The sequence below is a fragment of the Haliotis rubra genome, unplaced genomic scaffold (assembly GCF_003918875.1).
Source record: "Haliotis rubra isolate DU_JTF1 unplaced genomic scaffold, ASM391887v1 Scf26, whole genome shotgun sequence".
Taxonomy (NCBI): domain Eukaryota; kingdom Metazoa; phylum Mollusca; class Gastropoda; order Lepetellida; family Haliotidae; genus Haliotis; species Haliotis rubra.
In genome coordinates, this window is record NW_025766669.1 from 2352672 (window position 1) to 2362009 (window position 9338).

At 41.0% G+C, this 9338-nt stretch overlaps 1 protein-coding gene across 2 annotated transcripts; it reads left to right on the forward strand.

The window, feature by feature from the left end:
- Positions 1 to 278: 278 nt before the first annotated feature.
- On the forward strand, positions 279 to 9338 carry LOC124280078. Of its 2 annotated transcripts, none has more exons than XM_046715956.1 (4): positions 279 to 514; positions 3264 to 4359; positions 6833 to 8260; positions 8363 to 9338. In XM_046715956.1, the coding sequence occupies exons 2-4, from the start codon at positions 3320 to 3322 to the stop codon at positions 8460 to 8462; spliced, it is 2568 nt and encodes an 855-aa protein (XP_046571912.1). In that variant the 5' UTR covers positions 279 to 514; positions 3264 to 3319; the 3' UTR covers positions 8463 to 9338. The 2 variants fall into 2 exon arrangements, with proteins under 2 accessions (XP_046571912.1, XP_046571911.1); XM_046715955.1 differs by lacking the exon at positions 279 to 514 and adding an exon at positions 535 to 897.

Below are 9338 nucleotides of genomic sequence, written 5' to 3' on the forward strand. Positions count from 1 at the left end.
TGGTAACGCAGGGTGCTGGGGTCATTGACTGTCTGAAGGGTGGGTACCTAGGGTGTTGGAGTCATTGACTGTCTGAAGGGTTGGTACCTAGGATTCTGGAGCCATTGACTGTCTAAAGGGTGGGTACCTAGGGTGCTGGAGTCATTGACTCTCTCAGTTGTGGGTGTAATTTTACATTAAAACTTTTATGACAAGTTGCATGCATACTATATTTTAATTTTCCATGTCAAAATGACATCTGATATAATGTAAGGAAAGACACTGACCCAACTTCTGATTCTCTCTCTCCATCTTAGTGTAACATCACGTTATGTCAACTGTCAACTGGGTTACAGCAGATTGCCAAACTGGTTTCATCTGTAGTTATTGAGTATACATTATTGATTTCCTAATTGTCAGTTTATTGATCATGGGACATGGCATGCGGCTTGGCTGATGACAGTAATGATACTGTGACTGGCCAGGCATGACATCCAGCCTGGACTCGCTGCAGGTAGAGTCTGCATCCCGACAGGTAGGTTGGCCAGCCTGACCGTGACTCTGGACCCACATCGTGGTCGATTGTTGTCACAGTACACAGTATTGATTCTTCGCACATCACACTTTCAGTAAAGAATGGTTGTTTCTACTCTTCCTGCTAAAGGCTATAGACATGAGACATCTTGAATCAATTTGGTTTCCTACTGAAGACTTCAGTGTTTGCACAGTGTATCGTGTTCAGTGGTTAGAGAGGCTGTTCTGTGGTGCAGGTGCTTGTGTTGTGATGCTGTTGTGTTAACCTCCCTGCTTCACGGATTTCACCAACTCTAGCTTCACTGTGTGGGTGTGTTTTCATTTTCCTCTATCACACTGTGTGGCAGAAGGTCGTATTGGAGAACGGCGTCCTTGACAACACAGGTTTGTTGATGGTTTAATCATTTTGCAGTACTGATTTGTTTATTAATACTTCAATGGTTATGGGCTGAGGAAGCAAAATTCTGACAAATTTAGGTAAAATTAAGTGTAGCTTCCGCCACCATAATTTAGTCAATTACCAAGTGATGATATTCTGGTGATAACCCAAGATCCAAGGAATTCACAGATTACATAAGTTATTGACATAATACTGTAGAACGCATGAAAATAACAATCATTTGGTCACCAATGGTATAACAATACTTTGACTAGTCTTTGAATGGCATGTAGACGTCACACTTAAGGCAGATATCAATGAATGCATAATTCTTTATGAAGGACAAAATATCTTTACTCCATTATGTAAAAGCACTCTACTCTTTTAGATAGAGAAGCTGACATCCAGAATTCTTTCCTTGATTCTTTGACTGAAATGTTGGTTACATATTGTCATCATGTCACTGTACAACTGCCTTGCCCAGTCCCAATACACAAACAAGACAATAAATTCTTTGAAGAACAAGGGCACGCATGTATTGTGCATGTGCAGTCAAGGGGAACTCCATATAACTCCAGATACTCACTCCAGAATATTTATATCGGTCAGATGTAATAAAATTGTCTCACAAGTGTAAAAAATACTATTTTGAACCCCTATCAAGAGCTTCCAGTCTTTATATTTTGAATGAACCCATGTTTGATGAACAAAATATAATTCCTTCTATTTTTATGTTATTGTGTGTTTGAAACAAAGATAAACAATGTCAGGAGTGTATTTGAGAAAATGATTTTGAAGTGAAATTTATGGTAGTGATAAATTCTCTTTGCATTTTTTCTGTCAACGCTGCCAGTGCTGTAATCCTTGTGTGAGCTGTGTAAGCCAGTGGATCAACATACTATCACAGTTACATTAAAGCATATTAAGAAACAGGGATTTATCCACATGAATGTCACCTGTTTTATACAAAGCTCATTAAGAGGTTTATTTTCTCTTTGGCATATATGGGAGAATTACACTGCAATACTTTGAAAATACATCATGGATTGTGACTCTTAATAAACAACAAGTGTATGTTATGTCCATGTATGACAGCAGGTATAATTTGTTTGTTTGTTTGTTGTTTAATGCTGCACTCAGCAATATTCCAGCTGTATCATCGCAGCAGTCTTTAAATAATCGAGTCTGGACCAGACAATCCAGTGATCAACAGCATGAGCATCAATCTACGGAATTGGGATATGATGACATGTGTCAACCAAGTCAGCGAGTCTGACCATCCCGATCCCACCTCTTATGACAAGCATGGGTTGCTGAAGATCAATTCTAACCGGATCTTCATGGGTGACAGCAAGACTATAGCAATGGTGCATACCTTCAGGCATCATTAACACAGATCAACATTATTGAAACTTGTTTCCCAAATTCCATAATGCCCTTCATAGACTGTCAGTAAGCATATCTGCATAAGCATATCCTGCACTGGACAGTGTTAATGGTTTTCTGAAGCTGCACAGACTTTACTCCACTCATAGTTATTTGTGATTCCGGTTGTTAAAGACACGGGACATTTGAAAGGTCCTAATAATGTCTTCTTCCTATAATTTTTCTCCCAGGGTGTTGTATACTTCTCAAAACAACTTTAGGACAACCCAATTCTTTTTCTTTAATATTATGGTATGACAGATTAACTTTGTTCCTGTTTAATGCCTCACTCAACAATTTTCCAGCTGGACAGATAAGCTGTAGTAAAAGCAGGTTAAATACAAACTCCACTGTGTTGAAGCTGAAGCTGAAGCAACCTACATGCTTCAAGTATTTAGAGATTTGGCACAACTGCAAAATGATGACTATATATGTATAGCAGGGTGTTGAGTCATCCCACAGATTACATCCTCACCTTGTCAGCTTGCCGATGGGGTTAACCTCTTTGGTCATGTGGACGAGGTGTCTGACTTCAGATGAGAAGGTCCGTGGTTCGAATCCCAGCAAGGGACTTGTTTATGGCTGCTACATATGGGAGGAGCAGGCACCCTGAACCAACCTAAAGTTCAATATTTCATTTTATTATTTATTCATATATATTTGTATAGTGCCAATATCCAGCTCAGCTGCTCAAAGGCACTTTGTTTTTCCCTCGATCATTGGATGTCAATCTCAAACGGCACATTGTATTATCAATCTCAACTCCCTGGGGAGTATACATCAAAGTCTGACACAATGGTGTTCCACTGTTTAATAATCTAAAAGTATGAGCAACTATGTTGAGTAGTTGTGAATGTATGGTGCATATGGAGAAGTTGAGCTAATGCTACTATTCCAGATCTATAAAAGTTATATTCATACATTATTATTGGTTTTGTTTTTGTAGGTATTTCCAAGGTCAAGCTAGTCACTTTCCAGAAGCCTTTCTACCACCTCTCCAACATGTCCAGCTATTCACGCGGGAGGCCAGGTTCCCTTCTGGAATCATCCAGCTCAGGACGTTCTCACTCACCCAGTCCAGTAAGGAAGACATGGCCTCACCCAGAGATCAAGATGACCAGGGCACAAGAACTCAGACAGAAGCCTATGCAATCATCTAGAAAACTCCAGGTCAAGCCTGGTCTTCCAGGTGATGAGGGTCTGATAGTAAGGAACTCCCTGAGCAGTCTTGGATCTCAAGAGTCTTTTCACATATCCAGATATTCAACTTCAAACACCTCTATAAGTTCTCTGGGTAGGGAGTCATCTTCTTACAAAGCCCCTCAGAGTCCGAAGGGAGAGCCAGGTAAATCGGTTATAGACAGGTTATACAAAGCACCTGAGGTCAAACATGATTTCTTGAGAAAGTCAAACAGAGGATTGCCTGAAGGAAATTATCGGAGAATGAACAGTGGTGATAAAAATTATTCGAGAACTGTAAGACGTAAAGTATATGACTGGGTGAATCGCAAAGTGAAATCTCAGGATGACGTCCGTGATGAGACAAAATATTCGAGGGCAAGAACACATAGAACAAGGCGAAACTCGTACCCACTAGGAGCAGACAACTCTGTACATGCCCTTAGCGATGAGGTGGAAAATGGATATAAGGAACATGGGCCACGGTTTATACAGTTCTACTTTCAGAAGGGCTGGAGATGGCTAGGTCCAAGGGTCGACAGGTTTCTAACTTGGATAACTGTTGGTCCCAAACTTCCTGCTGCAACTAATGAGGAACGGTACATTTGGGAAGAGAGAGAGACCATTGCGCAGCCGTACGATCCCGAGGAGTCATATGTGGACATGCTGGACATGCTGTGTGGAGAGGTGACCATGGACAAGTTCTCAGAATTTGTCCATGTATATGACGGAGATGATGTCCCCAAGCCTGTCATTCCCAAGAAGGAACCAGAAGAAGTTCCTAAGCCTGTTGTGCCCAAGATAGAACCAGAAGTTCCTAAGCCTTTAATGGACCATGTAGCCGTACAAACAGAGAGAGTCAAGTAAGTGCATTAGTATCAATGAAGCCTTGTTCTGTGCATAAGAATGGTTGGTTGGTTGTATTGATTTGAGCAGTAAATGTGAGTGAGTGAGTTTAGTTTTACACTGCTTTTAGTGATATGTTCTGCAGTATCACGATTGGGGACACCAGAAATGGGCTTCACACTTTGTACCCATGTGGGGAATTGAACCTGGTTCTTTGGTGTGTCAGGCGAACACTTTAACCACTAGGCTACCCCACCTTCCCGAGCAGTGAATGTGTAAATGGTATAATGTAGCACTGTGTCTGATCCAGCCTGGATCTGCTGGTGATGTGTTCGAATCCTGTATTAGCTCCAGATATTATCCTTGGATTTTCACCCTCTGCATTCCACCATGGTTGTACTCAAAATGGTCACAATAATGTCTTTTACCTGATTAAGGATTTCTCACATAACAATTCTTGTGTACCCCGCTGTTCTATTGTTGGAATATTGCTAAGGCCAGACCAATTTTATTTCTTGTTTTATGGATCCTCCTGTCAGATTTGTTCAAGAATAAGAAACAAAATAAAAGTTTATTTTCCCCACTCAAAAAATAAAATCCTTATGTTTTTATTGGCCAAAAATGTAAACATACAAGAAAATTTGTTTTTAGATTGTTTTTTGCCCAATGTACACTTCATAAAGTGCCTAAAGTAACATACTTTGAATATTTAGAAGGAATATTAGTTTGACTGGTGATTTTAGTTATATATTTTTTCCCTCCTGCCTTTAGGTTTTCTGAGAACAAAAATCCGTAAAACAAGAAATAAAATTGGTCTGGCCTAAATGTGGTGTAAAACTAAACTCACTCTAACATAAAATATATACTTACTGAGTTTTAAGACAAATTACTCACTCAATACCTGTCAAGAGAACTTGAATGAAACAGAAAACAATTCCAAGCTAGGCACTGTTGTTCATAGCTATATTCAACACTATTGTTTTATGTCATGAAGAACATTAAGGGTGTGTAATGCCCTTGTTGATGAACAGAATTGTCTCAATCTAATTCTTATTACAGTGTAACAGACATTCATATACAATCTTGTGATGTTAAATATTAAATCAAAATTGTGAAAATTGGCTTTAGTGAGTGATGGTGGTACATGAAAGATATATTTAACCACTACCATCCTGACAATTATTACATTCTGAAATTTGTGTTACATTCTAATTTTAATAAGCAAATTGTAATTCCTGATCTAAATGGCCTGGAAATGATTGAATCTGCACTTCAGTGTAATACTACCACTGACTGCCTCCATGGTGTAATGGATACGGTGTCTGCTCAAAGAGCTGAATGTCGGGGGTTCAGTCCTATCATAACAACAAATGTTAAAATACGGTACTTGTTGCTACCCTGCCTGTTTTTTGGGTGAGTGAGTGAGTTTAGGTTTACGCCTCTTTTAGCAATATTCCAGCAATATCATGGCAGGGGACACCAGAAATGGGCTTCAAACATTGTACCCATATGGGGAATCGAACCCGGGTCTTCGGTGTGACGAGCGAACGCTTTAACCATTAGGCTACCCCACCTCCCCCTGTTGCTTGAGATCAATGCAAATAACACAAGGACTGTTTTGTTTGAAGTCAGTATACTGTGTCTGAAGGTATCTATGACAAACTGTGGAATGGCATGTCCATGCTAGCAACATGAAACCAGCATTAGTCCAGACTAGTACAGACTAGTACAACCAGCCACACACGTACACATGCATGCACATCTCTATATATGTGCGATATTTTTAACACATGTAAATCCATTCTTCACTTAACCTCACAATTCCAACTGAGCTATAGGCTTTCTCAGCATTTTTGCTTCAGAGAAGTTCATGAAGGATCAACATATTCAACAACTGAAGTTGTGGATCTAGGATTTAAAAAGTGAGGGGTCATTTCTAACTTCAGCTGGTGGTGGAGTCCACCCAATAGCCTACCCAAAATATTGCAGTCATGTTCTCGTGTTATCACAGTCGGCACATACAAAATTTCATCGGATGTGAAAAACATAAGCCTCTCACCCCTGGATCAGGCACTGAATGCATTTACAATTTTGAAAAAGAAATATTTTTAGAGGAGCCAGTATGAATGGACAATCTATAGCTAGACACACAGGTGTTCTTCCTGGTACCCAGATGTACCCCTCTGATATTTTGTTGAATGTGCAGTGGCTGAGTGGGTTAAATTTTGTGCTGGTAGTTAGATGCCTCAATCTAAGAGAGATAGATAGAGAGATAGATAGAGAGATAGATAGAGATAGATAGATAGATAGATAGATAGATAGATAGATAGATAGATAGATAGATAGATAGAGAGAGAGAGAGAGAGAGAGAGAGAGAGAGAGAGAGAGAGAGAGAGAGAGAGAGAGAGAGAGAGAGAGAGAGAGAGAGAGAGAGAGGTGTATCCAATGGTGTGTCCCAATACTCAAATGAAATGAACTTGTCGGTTACAGGTTTGATGCATGGACAAACACATACAAACCGATTATGGTGAACAAACTTGTTGGAGCCGGAGCAAAGAAAAACATGAGTACAAGCACTTCCGACCTGAGCAAGCATGTGAAGGCACGGACTGCCGTGGGTACCACTACAGCTGATCTCAGGGACCTAGCCAATCCTCGGGGCATTCCAGCAATCCGTGTAGATGCTGGTACATCAACCAGTGACCTGTGCGATGACTGGAGTGACTCCACTCTCACCCCCAGGGCATCACCGGTCTCGGTGGTTCAGGATGATGTGTCTCCAGCAAACTACGATTCCCTCTATTCCGAGAACCTCAGGAGAAGTCTCATTGACAAGGTGAACAATTACTACAAGGAGATTACCATCAGCAACCTCCATGGCAACAAGTGGGCAGACAGGAGGAGATCGTCAAAGGCTGTGATGACTGATGATGAAACAATGGAGATTCATACCGAGCTGAACAAACTAGCCTCTGAACGGATCGAGATAATAGAACTTCTTGCCTTACATATCCCCAACTTGCCATCCTGTTTGACAGTTGAACTCCTTGAGGCTAAACTGAACTACTCTATTGGGCAGACTGATCAGTTGCTAGCCCTCCTAGAAGACTCTTGGGAACTTGAGGCCAGACTGCCAAACTCCACTCGAAGCAAGGAACTGGTGAACATCACACAGGAAATCATTCTTCAAAGCAGAGTTGAACTTGAAGAGTCCAAGAAGGCCATCAAACTGTGTCTGGATGAGGTGAGGCACATTCAGGCTGGGGGACACAGCAGAAACAGGTTTCTCAACAGAGAGATCATGAAAATGAAGAGAAGGGCTGAGATTGAAGCTTTCAAGCTGGAAAGAATGTGGGAACAACTGTTTTATGAGAGGTCCAAAAAGGAAGAAAGGTTCCTAAGGTCTGTCTATTCTGGCTATGAAAGGTCCCCGTCTGTTTCCAGCACTGATTCTGCTGTAGATGCTATGGAGAAATATGTTCACTTCTTGACGGATCTCAGGAAGAGAAGTGCATTGGCTGCCTCAGAAGATGAGCTGAATGATCTGAGAATGCGATCCCCCCTGTCTCAACATGACATCAATGACTACCATAACCGCAGCTGGGACACATACAGCCTTGCGTCTACATCATCACAAGCCTCACAGCACAGGGACTACATAGCTGAACTCAAGAGGCAGATGGCTTTGGACAAGGAGCGAGATTTTCCATCCTCCCGATCTAGATCAGAGTCTCATTGTAACTGCAGTTTCTCGTCCACTAACTCCCGGCTGTCCTCTTCCTCACATGTAGATTCAGGCCTGGGTCAGTCTTCTTCCAGCTATGCAGCCCAGCCACAGTACTCCAGCAGCTGGTCCAAGAGGTACATAGGACCTGGATCTCTGTACACTGCAAGTTCCAAGTCAACCACTTACAGAAGGTACATACCATTGGTACTCTGATTTGATATTTCTCTTTAAAAAATATCACTGATAAACAATATGTTCCATATTTGTCCTAATGCTTCTTTAATATGTTACAGCTCTTCCCAACAGCCCTCTTCACTGTACATGTCTCAGGTTGACCACTTGAGCCCTACACGTCCAAGTTACAGGTCAGCAGGCAGGTACTCGGTCAAGTAGAAGATCAACTTGTCCCTACTGTCCAAGAGGATGCCATACCATTCTGGTATCCTGGATGCCAAGCACTAGTTAGTGGTATTGCAGATGGTATGTAACATGTATTACCAACGTCTGTGTGGACACCAATATTCCAGTATTGACGTGTTTCTTGCAAAGAGTGAAAAATGAAGAATAAATTTGGCACTTAGGTTGTAAGCACACATGGTCATGTATTCTATGTGAAATATCAGTCTACTCTACACATACCAGCTGCATATGCTGACATGACTCAAGCCATAAATTGGATGCTAAGGACAAAATTAAGTGGTATGCCGTCTGGCTGTGGTACAGGTCAGTAGGCAGGTAGTGTGTCAGCTTTCAAGCAGAAGATCATCAACACGACCTTTCATGGCCATGGCACAGATTGGCAGGCAGCAGATACAGATCATTGTTTCTGGCATCTTTCCATGACAGACTTTGTATCAATTTATAATACTTCAAAAGACAACACATTTGAAATCAAATATAAATGTTTCGTATTTCTCTACTTTGAAGTATGCTGCTGAGTGAATCTGTAAGACAATTAACTAACCATTACTACTATTATGTCCATACCTATTAATTTTTAAGCACATATATACCTACACTTTGTATAGTTGTGACACATGAGTGTAGAGTTATCTCCCTTTAATTCTTTACGTGGTACCTAATCACAGAGTGTAGCAGTTTCATGTGTTTCAAAGATGTGCATGTGCAAGTTGGATGTGGACACACAAGAAAGATGTGTATGTACAAGAAGGATGTCTACATACCAGAAGGATGTGCACACAAAAGAAGGATTTATAGCAGTGTATGAAATAAGTAAAAAATTCAGCCAGACATCAGGGCTGGTAACTT

Excerpts from the sequence above, each read along its gene's own strand:
- LOC124280078 (XM_046715956.1), top strand. The coding sequence starts at position 3,320 with ATGTCCAGCTATTCACGCGGGAGGCCAGGTTCCCTTCTGGAATCATCC. Across the intron at positions 4,360-6,832 it reads GTACAAACAGAGAGAGTCAA|GTTTGATGCATGGACAAACA; the intron begins GTAAGTGCATTA and ends TGTCGGTTACAG. Across the intron at positions 8,261-8,362 it reads AAGTCAACCACTTACAGAAG|CTCTTCCCAACAGCCCTCTT; the intron begins GTACATACCATT and ends AATATGTTACAG.